General features: G+C 47.3%; 1 protein-coding gene across 1 annotated transcript in view; it reads right to left on the reverse strand.

Moving 5' to 3' along the window:
• Positions 1-25,600, reverse strand: part of DDR2 (discoidin domain receptor tyrosine kinase 2) — a 1,312,077-nt gene that overhangs the window by 857,061 nt on the left and 429,416 nt on the right. The window contains exon 4 of the mRNA XM_044301410.1: positions 22,074-22,305. Within this exon, the coding sequence (XP_044157345.1) occupies positions 22,074-22,305 (232 nt within the window). The remainder of the gene's footprint in view (positions 1-22,073; positions 22,306-25,600) is intronic.

Genomic DNA, 25,600 nt, shown 5'->3' on the forward strand with positions numbered 1-25,600 from the left:
AAGGGAAAACACAACTAAAAGGGGAAGTCTCCAAACAACAAACACACTGTGGCTGTTGCCGCAGGCAACGACATGGGTGGCAACCGTGTCCTGGGAGTTAGCCCGAAGGCCGGGACACTGCCACCACATGTACACACAACCAAACGTTGCCACGGACAGCGACAGTGAAGGGAAGGATGTCAGTGCACACCAAACATAAACCAGAGTGCACAAGGACATACCAAAGTGCATACAAACGCGCACACAACTCCAAGGGAACTGCACACATAGCTGTTGTCCGCGGTAACCGCACTTGAGGCTAACAGCCTTATGCCTCCAGCTGCTGTTGACACTACAACCCAAACCGCGGGCAACTGTATGCAGCTCCCAAGGAGTCACGGCCATAAACATGGTCGTGACATTAACTCATCAAAAACACTTAATTCAGTGATCGATCTACAGCTGTGGATCATTGAACTGCTGCTATTTAATTGCTCACTGTTTTTAGGCTGCCCAGAGCGTTTTTATGTCACTTTTTTCTGGGGTAATCGGCGGCCATTTTGTGTCGTGTGGTGCGTCAGCACAAGCTGCCACCAAATCCATTTAACCATGAATAGTGTGGTTATTTTTTTGCTATATCCTACATCAGGGGCTTGGCTGTGCTTGCTATTTTATTGAGGGGTGAAATACAATTGCCAAAATAGCTGTACCCTAAATCTGGTGTTTCAGCTGTGGCCAGCCAATTGTAATACTGTCTGCTGTCTGGCAAAGGATATATTTTTGTTCTGGGTTGAAATACAATTCCCAACTTAGCAATTCCCTAAATCTGTGGTTTCTGCTGTATCAGGCCAACTTTAAATCTATCCATAAAAGGGTATATTAGATTGAAGGTGCGGATAGGGTCATCCTCAATAACTTCACACGCTACCGTGCATTTCCAAGTCTAATTCTGTCCGTAAAGGTATACCTGTCATCCAGGGCCTAAATACTACTAAAGGCCTACAATGTATATCCAGCTAAATCTGTTGTTACTGATGTGCCTGTATTAGTGTAATACGTGTGGGGATTCGCTTTGGTAGGCAGGGTAAGCGGACGCAGTACAGAGGCAAAAAACAAGGTTTAAATCAAAGTTCAGTGTTTATTCACACACAGCAAGAAAACAAGCCAAAAGAAAGTGTTCAGTTTTGGTGCCTGTTCACACCACACAAAGTTCACAGTGCAAAAAGACGTCACCTGGTCAGCAGATGATTTTCACCCAGAGTCCGCAGCAGTCTTTAGTGGCCTGTTTCCCCAGCCTATGGCTCACACAAACAGATGCCTCAGTGTCTCAAACCACAGACTCCTCAGCTCCTCTGACATGGAGGATAATCCACCACCTGAACATGCTGGCTGGGTTTTTTATATTCCAGCCAAAACCTGGCCTGGCACCGTGGGGAACAGCCACCCACCCTGCTCTTTGGCTGCTCCCAATAAGAACCGGCCCGGATTGGCTTTACAGCCATTCTAACAGTTGAAGTGTCAGATTGCACTACAGACCTGACACTTCAGGAAAAAACCCGGTTCTTACCTCACCGAGGCCAGGAACCTCGGTGACACGTATCTTCCGTCAAAGACGGCTCCTTGTTCCTTCTTACATACGGTACCTAAATAGATACCCAGATAGTGTTAGGTGTCTGTAAAAAAACGCCTGAATTTGAATTCAATACATTGGGCCAAATAATTTTTTTCTTATTGTGGTGAAAAGTAACAATGAGGAAAACATGTAGTAAGGGACGCGGACGTGGACATGGTCGTGGTGGTGTTAGTGGACCCTCTGGTGCTAGGAGAGGACGTGGCCGTTCTGCCACAGCCACACGTCCTAGTGAACCAACTACCTCAGGTCCCAGTATGCCGCTAGAATTTACAGCGATATTTGGTGGTGCCCAATGCCGTTCTAAGGATGGTAAGGCCTGAGCAGGTACAGGCATTAGTCAATTGGGTGGCCGACAGTGGATCCAGCACGTTCACATTATCTCCCACCCAGTCTTCTGCAGAAAGCGCACAGATGGTGCCTGAAAACCAAGCCCATCAGTCTGTCACATCACCCCCATGCATATCAGGGAAACTGTCTGAGCCTCAAGTTATGCAGCAGTCTCTTATGCTGTTTGAAGACTCTGCTGGCAGGGTTTCCCAATGGCATCCACCTAGCCCTTCCCCAGCGGTGGAAGACATAGAATGCACTGACGCACAACAACTTATGTTTCCTGATGATGAGGACATGGGAATACCACCTCAGCACGTCTCTGATGATGACGAAACACAAGTGCCAACTGCTTCGTCTTTCTGCAGTGTGCAGACTGAACACGAGGTCAGGGAGAAGACTGGGTGGAAGACAATGCAGGGGGCGATGAGGTCCTAGACCCCACATGGAATGAAGATCGTGCCACTGACTTTCACAGTTCGGAGGAAGAGGCAGTGGTGAGACCGAGCCAACAGCGTAGCAAAAGAGGGAGCAGTAGGAAAAAGCAGAACACCCGCCGCCAAGAGACTCCGCCTGCTACTGACCGCCGCCATCTGGGACCGAGCACCCCAAAGGCAGCTTCAAGGAGTTTCCTGGCATGGCACTTCTTCAAACAATGTGCTGACGACAAGACCCGAGTGGTTTGCACCCAACAAGGAACTCACTCAGGCTCCCCCTGCTACCTCTTCTGCTGCTGCCTCGGCCTCTTCTGCTGCTGCCGCCTCGGCCTCTTCCTCTGCCTCTGGAGGAATGTTGGCACCTGCGCCCAGCAAACAGGGGATGCACCACCAACACCACCACCTCCGTCACCAAGCATTTCAACCATGTCACACGGCAGCGTTCAGTTCTCCATCTCACAAACATTTGATAGAAAGCGTAAATTCCCACCTAGCCACCCTCGATCCCTGGCCCTGAATGCCAGCATTTCTAAACTACTGGCCTATGAAATGCTGTCATTCAGGCTGGTGGACACAGACAGCTTCAAACAGCTCATGTCGCTTGCTGTCCCACAGTATTTTGTTTCCAGCCGCCACTACTTTTCCAAGAGAGCCGTGCCTTCCCGGCACAACCAAGTATCCGATAAAATCAAGTGTGCACTGCGCAACGCAATCTGTTGCAAGGTCCACCTAACCACAAATACGTGGACTAGTAAGCACGGCCAGGGACGCTATATCTCCCTAACTGCACACTGGGTAAATGTAGTGGCGGCTGGGCCCCAGGCGGAGAGCTGTTTGGCACACGTCCTTCCGCTGCCAAGGAGTTGTGGCGGGGTATAGAACAACAGACCGACGAGTGGTTGCTGCCGGTGAGCCTCAAGCCCGGCCTGGTGGTGTGCGATAATGGGCAAAATCTCGTTGCAGCTCTGGGACTAGCCGGTTTGACGCACATCCCTTGCCTGGAGTATGTGTTGAATTTGGTGGTGCAGAAGTTCATTCACAACTACCCCAACATGTCAGAGCTGCTGCATAAAGTGTGGGCCGTCTGTGCACGCTTCCGGCGTTCACATCCTGCCGCTGCTCGCCTGTCTGCGCTACAGCGTAACTTCGGCCTTTCCGCTCGCCGCCTCATATGCGACGTGCCCACCAGGTGGAACTCCACCTTGCACATGCTGGACAGACTGTGCGAGCAGCATCAGGCCATAGTGGAGTTTCAGCTGCAGCACGCACGGGTCAGCACCACTTCGCCACCAATGACTGGGCCTCCATGCGAGACCTGTGTGCCCTGTTGCTGTCACGGCTGAGGATGGGGGAAAATCCTCAGCCGTGCGATGCCTGATGATGTTATGGCTGCTCGGCCAGGACAACAGGATAAGTGAGCAAGTCACCTCCTACAGCGTCCCTAACCTGACCCTAACTCCTATCTGCATGGGCCGACCTTAAAGGTAGGAGGACCCATGCGCAGGAACCTAGGAGCCCTGACTTACCCTCCGTCTGGTCCCTAGCTAGGAGTGAGGGTAAGACAACCTACTCCTCCTAGGCACGGAGGAGCAGGAGTCTCAATGGCCAAGCTGCTGGAAAAGGGGGAACATAAACAGCTCTATGGATATGGCAGGTGAACAAGGAGTTCCACCTAACTGCCACAGCCTTGCTGACTGGATCCCTGTGCTGGCAAGGTGGAGTTCACAACGCATCCGCGCACAGGGACCCAGATCCATAGCTGCACAAAATCACAAGGAAACATCAAATAGACATCACACATAACTGGACATAAACTTAAATGTGACATAATGGTTATGTCCACATGGGTGGCTCTCACTGGCAGGTAGAAAACAGAGGAGGCTGCTCCAGCTAAGCATGGCTGAAGCAACCTCCAGACCTGTGCTAACAGTGAGGCTTTATAGGCCAAGAAGCCACACCCCACAGTCGGACACACCCAGTGACACACACACACTGGGAAGGGAGTTAACCCTTTCAGCACCAGAGAAGGGAAACACACATTAAAGGGAAAGTGTCCAACTCACAAAAACACACTGTGGCTGTTGCCGCAGGCAACGACATGGGTGGCACTCATGTCCTGGGAATCAGCCCGAAGGCCGGGACACTGCCACCACATGTACAACAACGACCAAACGTTGCCACGGACAACCACAGTAAAGGGAAGGGTCACAGTGCACACGTAACATAAAACACAGTGCACCCCAGACATACATACACACACACCTAACAGAAAGGTTGCTAGGTGTAACCGCATGAAGATGCCGCAAGCTGCCTAGCACCAGCTCAGGCTGCTATCTGCGACAAACTCCAAACACTTGTTGCCCGTGGCAACCACAAGTGAGGCAACACACAAGCAGCCCTCACCTGTGGTTGAACACCAAAAAACAAACCGCAGGCAACCGCATGCAGTTAAGGAGTCACGGTCATGGACATGGCAGTGACAGTCGCGCTGTTTCGAGTACTCCACCAACATGGCCAGTGGCGATGACGCCGTTATCAGCGTTACAATAACACTTCTATGTCTTTTTGAGAAAACACTTAGGGTGATGATGGAAGAAGAGGTGGCCCAGGAGGAGGAGGAGGAGGAAGAGGGGTCATTTTTAGCACTTTTAGGCCAGTCTCTTCGAAGTGACTCAGAGGGAGGTTTTTTGCAACAGCAGAGGCCAGGTACAAATGTGGCCAGCCAGGGCCCACTACTGGAGGACGAGGAGGACGAGGATGAGGAGGAGGTGGAGGAGGATGAGGATGAAGCATGTTCACAGCGGGGTGGCACCCAACGCAGCTCGGGCTAATCACTGGTGCATGGCTGGGGGGAAACGCAGGACGATGACGATACGCCTCCCACAGAGGACAGCTTGTCCTTACCTCTGGGCAGCCTGGCACACATGAGCGACTACATGCTGCAGTGCCTGCGCAACGACAGCATAGTTGCCCACATTTTAACGTGTGCGGACTACTGGGTTGCAACCCTGCTGGATCCACGGTACAAAGACAATGTGCCCACCTTACTTCCTGCACTGGAGAGTGATAGGAAGATGCGCGAGTACAAGCGCACGTTGGTAGACGCGCTACTGAGAGCATTCGAAAATGTCACTGGGGAACAAGTGGAAGCCCAAGGCGAAGCCAGAGGAGGAGCAAGAGGTCGCCAACGCAGCTGTGTCACGGCCAGCTCCTCTGAGGGCAGGGTTAGCATGGCAGAGATGTGGAAAATTTTTGTCAACACGCCACAGCTAACTGCACCACCACCTGATACGGAACGTGTTAGCAGGAAGCAACATTTCACTAACATGGTGGAACAGTACGTATACACACCCCTCCACGTACTGACTGATGGTTCGGCCACATTCAACTTCTGGGTCTCCAAATTGTCCACGTGGCCAGAGCTAGCCTTTTATGCCTTGGAGGTGCTGGCCTGCCCGGCGGCCAGCGTTTTGTCTGAACGTGTATTCAGCATGCCTATCTACAGCCAATGTGAACAAGCTGACGTTCATAAAACTGAACCAGGCATGGATCCCACAGGACCTGTCCATCCCTTGTGCAGATTAGACATTAACTGCCTCCCCTTAACCATATATCATTGTACTCCAGGGCACTTCCTCATTCAATCCTATTTTTTTTTTTCATTTTACCATTATATTGTGGGGCAACCCAAAGTTGAATGAACCTCTCCTCTGTCTGGGTGCCGGGGCCTAAAAATATCTGACAGTGGCCTGTTCCAGTGTTGGGTGACGTGAAGCATGATTCTCTGCTATGACATGAAGCCTGAATCTCTGCTAAAGGACCTCTCTCCTCTGTCTGGGTGCCGGGGCCTAAATATATCACAATGGACTGTTCCAGTTTTGGCTGACGTGAAGCCTGATTCTCTGCTATGACATGAAAACTGATTCTCTGCTGACATGAAGCCTGAATCTTTGTTATGGGACCTCTCTCCTTTGTCTGGGTGACAGGGCCTAAATATATGACAATGGACTGTTCCAGTTTTGGCTGACGTGAAGCCTGATTCTCTGCTATGACATGGAAACTGATTCTCTGCTGACATAAAGCCAAAATCTCTGTTATGGGACCTCTCTCCTCTGTCTCTCTGTCTGGGTGCCGGGGCCTAAATATATCACAATGGACTGTTCCAGTTTTGGCTGAAGTGAAGCCTGATTCTCTGCTATGACATGAAAACTGATTCTCTGCTGACATGAAGCCTGAATCTTTGTTATGGGACCTCTCTCCTTTGTCTGGGTGCCGGGGCCTAAATATATGACAATGGACTGTTCCAGTTTTGGCTGACGTGAAGCATGATTCTCTGCTATGACATGAAGACTTTTTCTCTGCTGACATGAAGCCTGAATCTCTGTTATGGGACCTCTCTCCTCTGTCTGGGTGACGGGGCCTAAATATCTGACAATGGACTGTTCCTGTTTTGGCTGACGTGAAGCCTGATTCTCTGCTATGACATGAAGACTGATTCTCTGCTGACATGAAGCCTGAATCTTTGTTATGGGACCTCTCTCCTTTGTCTGGGTGCCGGGGCTATAAATATATGACAATGGACTGTTCCAGTTTTTGGATCCTTCCCCTGTGGGAATTGTACCTTTTGCAAATTCCTACCTAAAGTAAAACAATTTAAAAACCCCATGGATGGACGTACTTATGTGATCAGAGAGTTCTTTAATTGCCGAAGCAGTGGCATTATTTACATTGCATCATGCAACTGCCCAAAGTTATATGTGGGTAAAACCACTCAGGAATTGAGGCGTAGAATATCTGGTCACATCAGCACCATCAACACGGGTAAAGATACGTCACTCTACAGGCATATAACATATGTACCTGGTGGTAATTTGGAAGTCCTAAAGTTCTGGGGATTGGAGAGAAAAACCCTGGGACCTAGGAGTGGGAATTTGGACATAAAGCTTCTGCAGGAGGAGGCCAGATGGATACACAGATTACAAACTATGAGTCCGGGCGGCCTAAATGAGGGTTTCTCATATACGGCCTTTATCTGACATAGCACAATTTAAGGAAATATACATACTTGATTGCAAACTAAAATAATCTGTGATATAAAAAATTGAAGCAATAAACTAGTAAAAATTGCATCCCAGACCCCAGTTTAATTGAGGAATTATTGCGGCCCGATTATCAAAATACCACCTAATCCATATTAAAAGAGACAGCCGTAGCATCATACGCATGGATTTATATGAATTAGAGCAATAGAGCTCTCTTGGTCATGTATAAAGCATGGTGGACAACTGATATAGGCAGCTCCGAGAATGGGTCCAAATACAGGTCAGATGTCTGTGGAGCCCTTGTGGACATATCCTTAAAAATAGTGGGGACTCCATATGTTATATTGAAAATATAATTAATATTAAAACATCAACCCATTGTGACTGACAGAGTGTTAAACCCCATACTCCAAAAACGCTGCTTGTCCGTCCCCCTCATACTGAATGTAAATTGCAGACTAATTCTGCACCTAATGGTGTATACAGTAAGGTGGCATGCATTAAATATTGTATGTCAATGAGGGACATGGATGGGTTAAAAGTGTAATTAAGGAGAAGGAGATGGGGTTGGGCGAATAAAAGGTGGAGAGAAGTGACGATCTCACCTAATTCGCTCTGGTGGATACTGCCCCATTAGTCATCTGACGAAACAAGTGTGATGTCAGCAGTGAGTCACAAAGGGGGAGGAGAATAGCGCACAGTATGTGCGTCAGGGAGACATCATGTGCTTTGACTTGAGGACCTTACCGGGTACCGCCCTGGTGGGAACCGCCCCATTAGTCATCTGACAAAACAAATGTAACGTCAGCAGTGAGTCACTACGGGGGAGGAGAATAGTGCACAGGATGTGCATCAGAGAGACATCATGTGCTTTGACCTGAGGACCTTACCGGGTACCGCCCTGGTGGGTACCGCCCCATTAGTCATCTGACGAAACAAATGTGACGTCAGCAGTGAGTCACTAAGGGGGAGGAGAATTGTACACAGGATGTGTGTCAGAGAGACATCATGTGCTTTGACCTGAGGACCTTACCGGGTACCGCCCTGGTGGGTACCGCCCCATTAGTCATCTGACAAAACAAATGTAACGTCAGCAGTGAGTCACTACGGGGGAGGAGAATAGTGCACAGGATGTGCATCAGAGAGACATCATGTGCTTTGACCTGAGGACCTTACCGGGTACCGCCCTGGTGGGTACAGCCCCATTAGTCATCTGACGAAACAAATGTGACGTCAGCAGTGAGTCACTATGGGGGAGGAGAATGGTGCACAGGATGTGTGTCAGAGAGACATCCTGTGCTTTGACTCGAGGACCTTACCGGAGCGCCCACAATGATTGGCTGAAGGGAAACTTGGGATAGGTGGGCGGGACCTAGAAAGCTATTTAGGAGGGTCGAGACATGCGCGCGGCGTCCATATACCCCACATCCCCTGACGAAGCCACTGAGCGTGGCGAAACATGTCGGGAGGGGTGGTATGACATCCTGTATTTTAAACAGTGCCTGAAATGTTAGGGACTAGTAATAAAAGAGTACGCTGCAGAGACAGCACCAGACATTGAGGAGTGGAATTGAGCATGCCACATGAGCGGTTTAGCACGAACAGTGACTTCTATGGATGAAATAGAGCAGTCAGTAGCACAAAAGTGTAGAGTGTAGAATAGAGACAAGTGAATTGAGCAGACTAGTGGCAGCTTCAAAAGTACACACAAACCTAGCAACATTGTTTCATTGTTGTCCAGCCTGAATATAAAGGCCGAACGATAAAAGGATCTTAATAGGAGCGCCCAATCTGCCATCACATTGTATGAATGCACAAACAAAGTATTAGCAGAGGCTTGTAAGTGCAGCTATACCCCATATAAATGAATGGGAGGCACTGCACTCCACAGTGGCCACATGTGACAAAGGCAAATACATTCACACACTCCAATTGTACCCTCCATCAGACACTGATAATTTTAATAGTTTTCTATAGTTGTTTGGTTCATTTATTTTAAAATAATAACTAATAAAGAAATATTTTTATTTTCAGTTAGGGACCCCTACAGGGAATTTAGGGTCTGAATAGACCATAGATGTGTTATTACTAATAATATCCCGAGGGTTCCTAAAAGGGACTTTATTTAATAAACACTTTCAGACATAACGCTGGCCGCCGGGCAGGCCAGCACCTCCAAGGCATAAAAGGCTAGCTCTGGCCATGTGGACAATTTAGAGACCCAGAAGTTGAATGGGGCCGAACCATCAGTCAGTATGTGGAGGGGTGTGCACACGTACTGTTCCACCATGTTAGTGAAATGTTGCCTCCTGCTAACACGTTGCGTATCAGGTGGTGGTGCAGTTAGCTGTGGCGTGTTGACGAAACTTTTCCACATCTCTGCCATGCTAACTCTGCCCTCAGAGGAGCTGGCCGTGACACAGCTGCCTTGGCGACCTCTTGCTCCTCCTCTGCCTTGTCCTTGGGCTTTCACTTGTTCCCCTGTGACATTTGGGAATGCTCTCAGTAGAGCGTCTACCAACGTGCGCTTGTACTCGCACATCTTCCTATCACGCTCCAGTGCAGGAAGTAAGGTGGGCACATTGTCTTTGTACCGTGGATCCAGCAAGGTGGCAACCCAGTAGTCCGCACACGTTAAAATGTGGGCAACTCTGCTGTTGTTGCGCAGGCACTGCAGCATGTAGTCGCTCATGTGTGCCAGGCTGCCCAGAGGTAAGGACAAGCTGTCCTCTGTGGGAGGCGTATCGTCATCGTCCTGCGTTTTCCCCTAGCCACGCACCAGTGATGGGCCCGAGCTGCGTTGGGTGCCACCCCGCCGTGACCATGCTTCATCTCATCCTCCTCCACCTCCTCCTCATCCTCATCCTCATCCTCCTCCAGTAGTGGGCCCTGGCTGGTGTCACGACTGTGACTGATCCAGACAGGTCTGGGAGGATAAGGTCGCAGCGACTTGCTACTCGCGATAGCTTGTGAGTTTGCTCCGTGGTTCAGGGTATGTCATCCGGGTTTTGCCTTGTGAACCTTTTTGTCCTGACTGGGAGTTTGTAGGCATCCTTCTCAGTTGAGTCCTGTCTGCCACTCCCAGCTACTATATTAGTTTCAGTTTCACTTGAAGTCATTGCCAGATATAGTCCTTACTTCCAGTGCTATTCTGACCTTTGAAGGAGATCGTTTGACGGTATTGCTGTGGAGCTCTGGTCTGGCGTGGACTGTCGTTATTGGGATCACCTTCTCTGCTCGTGACTGGATAAGTCTAGCTATGTTATAGATTGTTTGTTTGTTTGTTGCTGTCTTCCCCTGTTGTTCTCCTAGACGTGAGTGGTGGTGACTAGTGCTCTCATCTGCCTTTCCCCAGTCTAGTCTTGTTAGGGTGACTGAGGGTTTAGGCATCCTGCTCGCCGCACGGGTTCACACCCCGTCTAGGGTATCAGGGCAGACAGGTGCCAGCTTAGGGTTAGTCAGGGGTGACCATTCTATTTCCCATCCGTAGATAAGGGTCCCCCTTCCCCTCCGTCTGGTGCGACACGACTGCTGCTGGGATAGCGGTCGTGACAGTATATCTGGCCATTTAAAAAAAAAAAAAAAAAAAAAGTGACTTTTTTTTTTGCTTGCTGTTTTGCTTTGTATTTTTCTGTTCCACTATGGATCTGGTTACGGCTTTGGCAAAACAATTACAGGGGTTATCCCTGGAAGTGGCAGGATTAAAAGCAACAGTGCAGCAGCAATCCTTGGGTTCCACCGTTGCTACGGGAAACCAAGGTACTCCTGAGCCAAAAGTGGTTTTACCTGATAGGTTCTCAGGAGGAAGAGACCAATTTGTAACCTTCAGAGAAGCTTGTAAATTGTTCTTCAGGTTACACCCTAGGTCCTCTGGCGGTGAGGAACAACGGGTGGGCATTGTAATTTCACTCCTGCAAGGAGATCCGCAGGCTTGGGCTTTCTCCCTACCATCAGACTCTCCGGCCTTACGATCAGTGGAGGAGTTTTTTGAAGCCCTGGGTCTCGTATATGATGACCTGGACAGGGTATCACTGGCTGAGTCTAAGCTACGTAGACTTCGGCAAGAGAACCGGTCTGCTGAACTATATTGTTCCGAATTCCGTAGGTGGGCTACTGATACATTATGGAACGACTCGGCCCTTAGGAGTCAGTTCTGCCAGGGGTTGTCTGAAAAATTAAAAGACGCGCTGGCGGTATACGAGGTCCCTGGGTCTCTTGAGGCTGCTATGTCTCTGTCCATAAGAATCGACAGACGACTCAGGGAGAGACTATTAAATTCTACAGAGGCCTCTATAGGGCAGGGATCGGTTTGTTATGATCCAGTCGAACCAATGTAAATAGGGGGCGCCACTAGACGGGTGAATCCTCCTAAGGTCCGCCGTAGGTCAGAGGTTTGTTTTCGTTGTGGGGGGAGGGGTCATTTTGTAAAGGTATGTCCCTCAGAACCCAAGCGACCACAAACAAAGGAGCCGCCGGAAAACTAGAGTCCCCAGATTGTGCGGAGGATAACAGTCTGGGCGTATTTGTTTCCTCCATACGCATGTCTCAGTTTTTGTTGTCCGCTACCGTTGAGGCAGGCAATAAGACTGAGATCTGTTCCGTCTTTTTGGATAGTGGGGCAGGGGTCAACTTGGTGGATTCACGGTTTGCTCAGGCTCTGGGTTTTACTCCGGAACCGGTACGCAGAACTATTCCTGTTTTTGCCATCGACTCCTCCCCTCTTACTCAGAGAGAGTTAACTCAGATCATCCATAATATCCATCTGCAGGTAGGGGACCTCCATAAAGAACATATCTCTTGTTATGTCCTGGACGGTCTTCCGGCTCCTATGGTATTGGGGCTTCCCTGGCTGGTGACTCACAATCCAGTGGTGGATTGGCAGGCCGGGGAGATTGTGGAGTGGAGTGAACATTGTAAGTACAACTGCTTGAGTAGTAGGTTCTCTACACTCTCTGTAACATCTCTACCTGCCTTTCTGTCAGATTTTATGGATGTGTTTTCTGAGAAGGGTTGTCAGGGGTTACCACCTCATCGTCCATATGATTGCCCGATTAATCTTTTACCTGGGGCAAAACTACCTAAAACCCGGTTATACAATCTTTCCGGCCCGGAGAGGAAGGCTATGAAAGATTATATTTCGGAGAGTTTGGCTAAGGGACACATCAGACCCTCTTCTTCACCCGTGGCTGCAGGGTTCTTTTTTGTTAAAAAGAAAGATGGGGGCCTTCGTCCTTGCCTGGATTTCCGGGAAATAAACCGGATAACTATCCGAGATCCCTATCCTCTTCCTCTCATTCCCGACCTCTTTAATCAGGTTGCTGGTGCTAAACGGTTCTCTAAAATGGATCTCAGAGGAGCCTATAACCTGGTTCGCATCAAAGAGGGGGATGAGTGGAAGACGGCTTTTAATACTCCAGAAGGGCATTATGAAAATCTGGTCATGCCATTTGGTCTTACTAATGCGCCTGCGGTGTTCCAACATTTTGTCAACGATATTTTTAGTCACCTTATCGGGAGATTTGTTGTGATATATCTTGATGACATCCTGGTCTATTCTCCGGATTTGGAGACACATAAGATCCATGTGAGACAGGTGCTGCAGATATTAAGGGCCAACAAATTGTTTGCTAAATTAGAGAAATGTGTGTTCGCCAGAAAAGAACTGCAATTTCTGGGGTATGTGTTGTCAGATTCAGGTTTCCGCATGGATCCAGAGAAAGTCCGGGCGATTATGGACTGGGATCTGCCTGAGAACCTGAAGGCATTGCAACGCTTCCTGGTGTTTGCCAATTTTTATAGAAAGTTTATAAAGAACTATTCCTTGGTGGTCAAACCACTGACTGACATGACCCGAAAAGGATCCGATTTTTCCAAATGGTCGCATGCAGCCAAAACTGCCTTTACATCTCTGAAGGAGAGATTCACCTCGGCCCCTATTCTTGTACAGCCAGATGTCTCGCTTCCTTTTATTGTAGAGGTTGACGCATCAGAGGTGGGGGTGGGAGCGGTACTTTCTCAGGGCCCGTCCCCTGGTGAATGGCGTCCGTGTGCTTTCTTTTCGAAGAAATTGTCTACTGCAGAAAGGAACTATGATATTGGCAACAGGGAACTTTTGGCTATTAAGTTGGCCTTTGAGGAGTGGCGTCATTTTTTGGAGGGGGCGGTTCATCCCGTCACAGTGATTACTGATCACAAAAACTTATTATATCTGGAGTCTGCTAAACGTCTCAACCCTAGACAGGCTCGATGGTCGTTATTTTTTACTAGGTTTAAATTTGTAATAACCTATCGCCCGGGGGCAAAAAATACTAAGGCGGATGCATTGTCTCGAAGTTTTCCTGGAGGGGGTGATGTTGAGGTACCAGAGCCTATTTTGCAAAAGGGGGTGGTGGTCTCTGCATTACACTCAGGTTTAGAGGGGAGGGTGTTGGAAGCTCAGGGGGACGCCCCGGCCTCCTGCCCCTCCGGTAAACTGTTTGTGCCAGAAAATTTATGCCTGGAGATACTAAAAGAACACCATAACTCCACACTGGCAGGACGCCCAGGTAGTAAGGCAACCTCTGAATTAGTGTCTCGTCGGTTCTGGTGGCCTAAGTGGCGCCAGGAGGTGTTTAATTTTGTGTCTGCATGTGCTACCTGTGCTCGTTCTAAGGTAGATCATACTCGTCCAGCAGGGCGTCTTTTACCTCTGGCCATCCCCAACAGGCCTTGGACGCACCTATCAATGGATTTCATTACGGATCTACCAGTATCAGCTGGGAAGACTGTTATTCTTGTAGTTGTTGACAGATTCAGTAAAATGGTGCACTTTATTGCTCTTACCGCATTGCCTAATGCTAATACACTGGCTCAGGTTTTTATTGACCACATCGTGAAGCTTCACGGGGTCCCTTCCGATATTGTTTCGGATCGTGGTACCCAATTTGTTTCTAAATTTTGGAAAGCTTTTTGTTCTCGTTTAGGGATTCATCTGTCGTTTTCTTCATCTTTCCATCCACAGTCCAACGGTCAGACTGAACGTACCAATCAAAACCTAGAGACATATTTGAGATGCTTTGTTTCCGAAAATCAGGAGGAATGGTCATCTTATTTACCGTTAGCCGAGTTTGCCATTAATAATCGTCGTCAAGAATCCACAGATAAGTCACCATTTTTTGGTGCGTATGGTTTCCATCCTCAGTTTTGTACGTTTAGTGAGGCGGGGCCGTCTGGGATTCCCAAGGAGGAACGATTTGCGTCTTCACTTTCATCAGTGTGGCAGAGTGTGCAAGAAAGTTTGAAGAGAATTGGTGGTAGGTACAAACGTGTGGCTGATAAGAAGCGCTCTGAAGGTCCGGACCTTGGGGTGAATGACTTGGTGTGGTTGTCTACCAGAAATATCAAGTTGAAGGTTCCCTCGTGGAAATTAGGTCCGAGATTTATTGGTCCTTATAGGGTAATTAAGGTCATTAACCCGGTGGCTTTTCGTCTGGAGCTACCTCAGACTCTAAGGATCCATAATGTCTTCCACAGATCTCTGCTTAAGAGATATGTAGAACCTCCTGAACCATTGCCACTACCGCCTCCACCGGTGGTTTTTGATGGTCTTGAGTTTCAGGTAGAAAAGATTGTTGATTCACGATATGTTCGCCGCTCTCTTCAGTACCTGGTGCACTGGAGAGGTTATGGTCCCGAAGAGAGAATGTGGGTGCCAGCATCAGAGATAAAGGCGGACAGACTTATTCGGGCTTTTCATAGGTCCCATCCGGAGAGGCCTGGTCTTGAGGGTCCGGTGGCCCCTCGTAGAAAGGGGGGTACTGTCACGACTGTGACTGATCCAGACAGGTCTGGGAGGAGAAGGTTGCAGCGACTTGCTACTCGCGATAGCTTGTGAGTTTGCTCCGTGGTTCAGGGTATGTCATCCGGGTTTTGCCTTGTAAACCTTTTTGTCCTGACTGGGAGTTTGTAGGCATCCTTCTCAGGTGAGTCCTGTCTGCCACTCCCAGCTACTATATTAGTTTCAGTTTCACTTGAAGTCATTGCCAGATATAGTCCTTTCTTCCAGTGCTATTCTGACCTTTGAAGGAGATCGTTTGACGGTATTGCTGTGGAGCTCTGGTCTGGCGTGGACTGTCGTTATTGGGATCACCTTCTCTGCTCGTGACTGGATAAGTCTATCTATGTTATAGATTGTTTGTTTGTTTGTTTGTTGCTGTCTTCCCCTGTTGTTCTCCTAGACGTGAGTGGTGGGGACTAGTGCTCCCATCTGCCTTTCCCCAGTCTAGTCTTGTTAGGGTGACTGAGGGTTTAGGCATCCTGCTCGCCACACGGGTTCACACCCCGTCTAGGGTATCAGGGCAGACAGGTGCCAGCTTAGGGTTAGTCAGGGGTGACCATTCTATTTCCCATCCGTAGATAAGGGTCCCCCTTCCCCTCCATCTGGTGCGACACGACTGCTGCTGGGATAGCGGTCGTGACAGCTGGCCACATTTGAACCTGATCTCTGCTGTTGCAAAAAACCTCCCTCTGAGTCACTTCGAAGAGACTGGCCTGAAAGTGCTAAAAATGACTCCTCTTCCTCCTCCTCCTCCTCCTGGGCCACCTCCTCTTCCATCATTGCCCTAACTGTTTTCTGAAGGAGACATAGAAGTGGTATTGTAATGCTGATAACGGTGTCATCACCACTGGCCATGTTGGTGGAGTATTTGAAACAGCGCAACAGGGCACACAGGTCTCACATGGAGGCCCAGTCATTAGTGGTGAAGTGGTGCTGTTCCGCAGTGTGACTGACCCGTGCGTGCTGCAGCTGAAACTCCACTATGGCCTGCTGCTGCTCGCACAGTCTGTCCAGCATGTGCAAGGTGGAGTTCCACCTGGTGGGCACGTCGCATATGAGGCGGTGAGCGGGAAGGCCGAAGTTACGCTGTAGCGCAGAACAAATGGCCCGCACTTTATGCAGCAGCTCTGACATGTCGGGGTAGTTGTGAATGAATTTCTGCACCACCAAATTCAGCACATGTGCCAGGCAAGGGATGTGCGTCAAACCGGCTATTCCCAGAGCTGCAACGAGATTTCGCCCATTATCGCACACCACCAGGCTGGGCTTGAGGCTCACTGGTAGCAACCACTCGTCGATCTGTTGTTCTATACCCCACCACAACTCCTGTGCGGTGTGGGGCCTGTCCCCCAAACATATGAGTTTCAGAATGGCCTGCTGACGTTTAACCCGGGCTGTGCTGAAGTTGGTGGTAAAGGTGTGTGGCTGACTGGATGAGCAGGTGGAAGAAGAGGCGGAGGAAGCTGAATAGGAGGAGGTGGCAACAGGAGGCAAAGAATGTTGCCCTGCGATCCTTGGCGGCGGAAGGACGTGCGCCAAACAGCTCTCCACCTGGGGCCCAGCTGCCACTACATTTACCCAGTGTCCAGTTAGGGAGATATAGCGTCCCTGGCCGTGCTTACTGGTCCACGTATCTGTGGTTAGGTGGACCTTGCCACAGATGGCGTTGCGCAGTGCACACTTGATTTTATCGGATACTTGGTTGTGCAGGGAAGGCACGGCTCTCTTGGAGAAGTAGTGGTGGCTGGGAAGTACATACTGTGGGACAGCAAGCGACATGAGCTGTTTGAAGCTGTCTGTGTCCACCAGCCTGAATAACAGCATTTCATAGGCCAGTAGTTTAGAAATGCTGGCATTCAGGGCCAGGGATCGAGGGTGGCTAGGTGGGAATTTATGCTTTCTCTCAAATGTTTGTGAGATGGAGAGCTGAACGCTGGCGTGTGACATGGTTGAGATGCTTGATGACGCAGGTAGTGGTGTTGGTGGTACATCCCATGTTTGCTAGGCGGCAGGTGCCAATGTTCCTCCAGAGGCGGAGGAAGAGGCTGAGGTGGCGGCAGCAGCAGAAGAGGCTGAGGCGGCAGCAGCAGTAGAGGTAGCAGCGGGAGCCTGAGTGACTTCCTTGTTTTTAAGGTGTTTACTCCACTGCAGTTCATGCTTTGCATGCAGGTGCCTGGTCATGCAGGTTGTGCTAAGGTTCAGAACGTTAATGCCTCGCTTCAGTCTCTGATGGCACAGCGTGCACACCACTCGGGTCTTGTCATCAGCACATTGTTTGAAGTGCCATGCCAGGGAACTCCTTGAAGCTGCCTTTAGGGTGCTCGGTCCCAGATGGCGGCGGTCAGTAGCAGGCACTCTCTTGGCGGCGGGTGTTCTGCTTTTGCCCACTGCTCCCTCTTTTGCTACGCTGTTGGCTCGGTCTCACCACTGCCTCTGCCTCAGAACTGTGAAAGTCAGTGGCACGACCTTCATTCCATGTGGGGTCTAGGACCTCATCGTCCCCTGCATCGTCTTCCACCCAGTCTTGATCCCTGACCTCCTGTTCAGTCTGCACACTGCAGAAAGACGCAGCAGTTGGCACCTGTGTTTCGTCATCATCAGAGACATGCTGAGGTGGTATTCCCATGTCCTCATCATCAGGAAACATAAGTGGTTGTGCGTCAGTGCATTCTATGTCTTCTACCGCTTGGGAAGGGCTAGGTGGATGCCCCTGGGAAACCCTGCCAGCGGAGTCTTCAAACAGCAGAAGAAACTGCTGCATAACTTGAGGCTCAGACAGTTTCCCTGGTATGCATAGGGGTGATGTGACAGACTGATGGGCTTGGTTTTCAGGCGCCATCTGTGCGCTTTCTGCAGAAGACTGGGTGGATGATAACGTGAACGTGCTGGATCCACTGTCGGCCACCCAATTGACTAATGCCTGTACCTGCTCAGGCCTTACCATCCTTAGAACGGCATTGGGCCCCACCAAATATCGCAGTAAATTATGGCGGCTACTGGGACCTGAGGTAGTTGGTACACTAGGACGTGTGGCTGTGGCAGAACGGCCACGTCCTCTCCCAGCACCAGAGGGTCCACTAACACCACCACGACCATGTCCGCGTCCGCGTCCCTTACTAGATGTTTTCCTCATTGTTACCGTTCACCACAATAATAAAAATATTATTTGGCCCAATGTATTGAATTTAAATTCAGGCCTTTTTTAACAGACACCTAACACTATCTGGCTATCTATTTAGGTACCGTATTACTCTAATAAAGGAACAGCAGTAACGACAGATTTAGCTGAATATAAATTTGAGGCCTAGTTTTTAGGCGCTGGGTGACAGGTATACGTTTACACACAGAATTAGACTTGGAATTGCACAGTAGCGTATGTGTGAAGTTATTGAGAATGACACTATCTGCACCTTGAATCTTATATACCCTTTTAGGGATAGATTTAAAGTAGGCCTGATACAGTAGAAACCACTAATTTAGAGAATTGCAAAATTGGGAATTGTATCTAAACCCAGAACAAAAACTGTGCTTTGACGGACACTAAATAACTTGACCAGCCACAGCAATAAAGACAGATTTAGATGAATATAAATTTGAGGCCTATTATTTAGGCGCTGGTTGACAGGTATACGTTTACACACAGAATTAGACTTGGAATTGCACAGTAGCGTGTGTGTGAAGTTATTGAGAATGACCCTATCTGCACCTTGAATCTTATATACCCTTTTAGGGATAGATTTAAAGTAGGCCTGATACAGCAGAAGCCACTAATTTAGAGAATTGCAAAATTGGGAATTGTATTTCAACCCAGAACAAAAACTGTGCTTTGACGGACACTAAATAACTTGACCAGCCACAGCAATAATGACAGATTTAGATGAATATAAATTTGAGGCCTAGTATTTAGGCGCTGGGTGACAGGTATACGTTTACACACAGAATTAGACTTGGAATTGCACAGTAGCGTGTGTGTGAAGTTATTGAGAATGACCCTATCTGCACCTTGAAACTAATATAACTTTTTAAGGATAGATTTAAAGTAGGCCTGATACAGCAGAAACCACTAATTTAGAGAATTGCTAAATTGGGAATTGTATTTCAACCTAGAACAAAAACTGTGATTTAATGGACACTAAATAACTTGACCAGCCTCAGCAATAATGACAGATTTAGATGAATATAAATTTGAGGCCTAGTATTTAGGCGCTGGGTGACAGGTATACGTTTACACACAGAATTAGACTTGGAATTGCACAGTAGCGTGTGTGAAGTTATTGAGAATGACCCTATCTGTACCTTGAATCTTATATACCCTTTTAATGAATAGATTTAAAGTAGAGCTGATACAGCAGAAGCCACTAATTTAAGAAATTGCTAAGTTGGGAATTGTATTTCAACCCTGAACAAAAATATATCCTTTGCCAGACAGCAGACAGTATTACAATTGGCTGGCCACAGCTGAAACACCAGATTTAGGGTACTGCTATTTTGGCAATTGTATTTCACCCCTCAATAAAATAGCAAGCACATCTAAGCCCCTGATGTAGGATATAGCCAAAAAATAACCACACTATTGATGGTTAAATGCACTTGGTGACAGCTTGCCCCATATGTAGGATATAGCCAAAAAATAACCACACTATTGAGGGTTAAATGCACTTGGTGACAGCTTGACCCTGATGTAGGATATAGCCAAAAAATAACCACACTATTGATGGTTAAATGCACTTGGTGACAGCTTGCCCCATATGTAGCATATAGCGAAACAATAACCACACTATTGAGGGTTAAATGCACTTGGTGACAGCTTGCCCCATATGTAGGATTTAGCCAAAAAATAACCATACTATTGATGGTTATATGCACTTGGTGACAGCTTGACCCTGATGTAGGATATAGCCAAAAAATAACCACACTATTGATGGTTAAATGCACTTGGTGACAGCTTGACCCTGGCGCACCACAAGACACAAAATGCCCGCCGATCACCCCAGAATTTTTTTTATGAAAAACGCTCTGGGCAGCCTAAAAACAGTGAGCAATTGAATAGCAGCAGTTCAATGATCCACAGCTTTAGATCGATCACTGAATTAAGTCTTTTGGAGGAGTTAATCACTGCCTAATCTCGCCCTAACGTTGCAGCTGCAACCTCTCCCTACACTGATCAGAGCAGAGTGACGTGTAGCACTACGTGACTCCAGCTTAAATAGAGGCTGGGTCACATGCTGCACTGGCCAATCACAGCCATGCCAATAGTAGGCATGGCTGTGACAGCCTCTTGGGGCAAGTAGTATGACGCTTGTTGATTGGCTGCTTTGCAGCCTTCCAAAAAGCGCCAAGAAAGCGACGAACACCGAACCCGAACCCGGACTTTTAATAAAATGTTCGGGTTCGGGTCCGTGTCACGGACACCCCAAAATTCGTTACGAACCCGAACTATACAGTTCGGGTTCGCTCATCCCTACTGTTCCAGTTTTGGCTGATGTGAAGCATGATTCTCTGCTATGACATGAAGACTGATTCTCTGCTGACATGAAGCCTGAATCTCTGTTATGGGACCTCTCTCCTCTGTCTGGGTGCCGGGGCCTAAATATATGACAATGGACTGTTCCAGTTTTGGCTGACGTGAAGCCTGATTCTCTGCTATAACATGAAGACTGATTCTCTGCTGACATGAAGCCTGGATCTCTGCTATGGGACCTCTCTCCTCTGTCTGGGTGCCGGGGTCTAAATATCTGACAGTGGCCTGTTCCAGTGGTGGGTGACATGAAGCCTGATTCTCTGCTATGGGACCTCTCTCCAATTGATATTGGTTAATTTTTATTTATTTTATTTTTATTTTTAATCATTTCCCTATCCACATTTGTTTGCAAGGGATTTAACTACACTAGCCCTTTGCTGGGCTGTTTTACAGCCTTTTTAGTGCCGAAAAGTTTGGGTCCCCATTGACTTCAATGGGGTTAGGGACGAAGTTCGGGTCGGGTTCGGATCCCGAACCCGAACATTTCCGGGAAGATCGGCCGAACTTCTCGAACCCGAACATCCAGGTGTTCGCTCAACTCTAGTTTTCACCAATGCTGGCACATACAGCAGGGGCCTGGGTATCAGTGACTACCAGACCCCTGCCAATGATCGGGCAGGGGCACAGCTCCTGCACCCACCCGATCAGTGCACTGTAGTTGTATGGCCCTGGGATTCTAGAGAGTTCCCAGTGCTGTAGAGCTATGGAACTGGTTTCCTACGGGTTAAACAAGCTATTTGTAAATGCCATCAAGAGAGATAAGAGATAACATGCTTTACAAAAAATGTATGAGTCCTAGGAAACTAGAGGCTGATATATACCAATTTCCAGGGCAATTATACTCACTTTTGTTCAAGCTGAATTAAATTAGGTCCGAAACTAACTTTTTATTTATTTATTGCCAAATCAAAAGCAAACCAAATCTCAAAAGGTTCACTCATCTCTAGATGTAAGTCATCCCACACTGCTAAAAAAAATATAGCTTCTATCTTCCAGACTCAGCACCACTCTTGTCTATTTGCTGTGTGTGGTGTTGCAGCTCAGACAATTAGTATAAAATACAATACTAGACAGACAGCTGTGGGATTATGTGTGACAAAAATCTATATTTTTCTATATACCATACACTCTCCTCCCCTTTATTCTAGGCACATATTATATGATAGTTACTCAGCAGGGGCTCCCACCAATTCTTTTGACCCAAAGCCTCCACAAATCTTGATGTCATCGTGTACAGGTAACAAACTACACTATCTTTACTCTTAATTGTAAATATTTGGGGGGGAAAAAGTGTAAAATTTGCCATAAATTGCTGTACCTGACTTCCATGTCGATTCCTCCAGGAGATCCAACGAGTGCCATCTCTACTGTAGTTTATTTTAAACATTTGGGCAAACTCATTCCCATGTCCTCCAGCATGTCTACCTTGAGTGCCAACCAGTGTTAGGAAATGGAGGACTCGCAAATCAATTTGGAGAAATTCAGTTAGTTCTTCGGGGTCCACTGGCATTTCCGGACACCAAGCTCCATCTCCTTCTTCTAAATCCAGCCTAGGAGCAAATGATAGGTACAATTAATATTTTAAACATATGCTACTTATTTGCTTTTTAATGACTTGGAAATGTGTACATCTGAAAAATGTTAATAAAAAAACATTGCTAATAAAGGAATGTAACATTTGCCACCTACAATATTTCTATCTCAAGTGCCAGCTTTTGTTTTACTCTTGTATAAACTGAAGAATGCATTAAAGGGGTTGTCCAGGTTCAGAGCTGAACCTGGACATCCCTCCATTTTCACCCCGGCAGCCCCCCTGACATGAGCATCGGAGCAGTTCATGCTCCGATGCTCTCCTTTGCCCTGCGCTAAATCGCGCAGGGCAAAGGCATTTTTCTGAGTTCCGGTGACATACCGGGCTCTCTATGGGGCTGACAGGCAGCCCGGTGACGTCACCGGCACTGATGGGCGGGATTTGGCTCTGCCCTAGCCAGTAAAACGGCTAGGGCAGAGCTAAAGCCCGCCCCTCAGAGCCGGTGACGTCACCGAACACACTGCTGGGCGGAAGTTACCGCCCAGCAGTGTGTTATTGAAAACACAAGAGCCTGTGCCCTGCGCGATCTAGCGCAGGGCACAGGAGCGCATCGGAGCATGAGATGCTCCGATGCCAGGCTCAGGAGGGCTGCCCGGGTGAAAATAAGGGTATGTCCGGGTTCAGCTCTGAACCCGGACAACCCCTTTAACTGAGCACCCAAATCTGGAAAGTATGCTGTACTAATATTGTGTAGGTACTTATTGTAGGCATCAACTGTATGTCACCAATTTAAGGATTTACTCTGTGTTTTTGAAATATTCTCTTCAGGTAAATTATATCTTTAGATTTTTTAGTATCTGTGCTATTTCCTTTTACTTTGAAGTAAATGTGTTGCGTGGATCTGCATTTATCTAAATTTGTTTAAACAGTACAGTTGTATGGAGAGTTCTAAACAATCAAAATCAGTGCAGTATCACAGGATCAACCAAACAGCAACAAATCCTGTATTCTAAGAGGGTTGGACAAAGGTGGAATCCCTCAAAATTATATATCAGCTGCCTTTTTATTGATACATAGTTTAGGTCAAATGTTCACAGTCACCTTAGGGCTCATGCACACAGCCATTACCATTTTTGTGGTCTGCAAATTGCGGATCTGCAAAAAATGGAAACCGGACATCTGCATTACACATTCTGCAGAACAGAATGGCTGGCCCCTACAGACCTATATTTTTTGGGGGACGCAGATTTGACATTCGAATTCGGATTGAAGTGAATGGGTCTGCATCTGACCCGCAAAAAATGTGGCTTGGATCTGGGCCAAAAAACGTTTGTGTGCATTAGCCATATTCATTAAAACAGAGTATTCACAATTCCTGATATTTTATCCTAATACACATGTCCTCTTTTGGGTCAATTAGGATCAATAATGTGAAATGTGAGAATAATACTAGAAACACATATTTCAGCTTTTACTTCTTTCTTCACGTTTCCTGTGAATCAGAATTTTACACATACATGGTTAGTACTGGTAGCATTGTCTTTAAATTGTTCAATTTGAGTAAAACATGGGTAGCCTTCCACATGCTTTATACAATAAGTTACTAGAATTTTGTTCCATTCCTTTTGACAGAACTGGTATAACCTAGTAAGGCGACTTTCACACTTACTTTTGGTGCTGATCATGGATCTGTACAAACGCATCCGTTCAGATAATACAACTACATGCATCCGTTCAGAACGAATGTGTTTGTATTATCTTTAGCATAACGAAAACTGATCCGTCTTGAACACCATTGAAAGTCAATGGGGGAAGGATCTGTTTTCTATTGTGCAATATTGTGTCAGTGAAAACTGATCCGTCCCCATTGACTTACATTGTGTGTCGTTTTCAAGCAGCGTTTTGGTGTCCGCCTCCAAAGCAGAATGGAGGCGGAACGGAGCCAAACTGAGCCAAACTGATGCATTCTGAGTGTATCCTTATCCATTCAGAATGTATTAAGGGCAAAACTGATCCATTTTGGACCGCTTGTGAGAGCCCTCACAAACGAAAACCAAAACGCCAGTGTGAAATTAGATTTCTAGGATTTCTTACTTGCATATGCTTTTACAGTTCTGTCCATAAATGTTGTATGGGACTGAGGTCATGAATTGATGGCATTATGGCAACTCCATTCACTATGTTGTCATTAAGCCATTTATCCACAAGTTGGAAGTATATTTTGGGTCATTGCCCATTTGAAAGACCTATTTTTGGGCAAGCTTTAACTTGCTAATAGTGATGGCCCCAACTATTCGCCAGCGAACAGTTCCCGGCGAACATAGCTTATTCGCGTTCGCCGCGGCGGGCGAACATATGCGATGTTCGGCCCGCCCCCTATACATCATCATTGAGTAAACTTTGACCCTGTACCTCACAGTCAGCAGACACATTCCAGCCAATCAGCAGCAGACCCTCCCTCCCAGACCCTCCCACCTCCTGGACAGCATCCATTTTAGATTCATTCAGAAGCTGCATTCACAGTGAGAGGAGGGACAGTGCTGCTGCTGCTGATTCAATAGGGAAAGCGTTAGCTAAGGCATTGTTCTGTGTCAACAGACTCATCTGCTGTAAGGACAGCGTCCTGACAGCACCCCAAAAAGCCCTTTTCAGGGCTGGTACATCAGTGTGCTTTTTTTTTTTTTTATAAATATATATAACAAAAGGAATATATATTTTTATATATATATATTTTGATATATATTTTTATATATATATATATATATATATATAACAAAAGGAAATTCGGCGGCACCAGTACGCTGGCTCAGGTGCTATGTCCAAGGGAATGAGCTTTACCCTTAATATATATCCAGAAATGGGACAGCACTCCAAGACTTGAAAAGAATAAATATCTTTATTCACCCATGTGAAAAAATAGCAGCCGGCTGCTATTTTTTCACATGGGTGAATAAAGATATTTATTCTTTTCAAGTCTTGGAGTGCTGTCCCATTTCCGGATATATATATATATATATATATATATATATATATATATATATATATATATATATATATATATATATAGCAAAGAAAATCCGCAGCACTCCTTGAAGTATAAAAAAATGTGTAGTTTTATTCACACATGTCAAAAATAAGACAACGTTTCGGTTCTCTCACAGAACCTTTCTCAAATCAGGTGGTCGTGGTGCTGTGATTTCCACTGGCCCTGGAATAATGTCCAGTGTTCAGAGGCCACGTACCCTGAACCCAAAAAAATCTGAGAAAATAGTTGACTGGCTTACACAGGACACCCAATCTTCAACAGCTTCCGC

Source organism: Bufo gargarizans, chromosome 7, assembly GCF_014858855.1.
Source record: "Bufo gargarizans isolate SCDJY-AF-19 chromosome 7, ASM1485885v1, whole genome shotgun sequence".
NCBI classification, from domain to species: domain Eukaryota; kingdom Metazoa; phylum Chordata; class Amphibia; order Anura; family Bufonidae; genus Bufo; species Bufo gargarizans.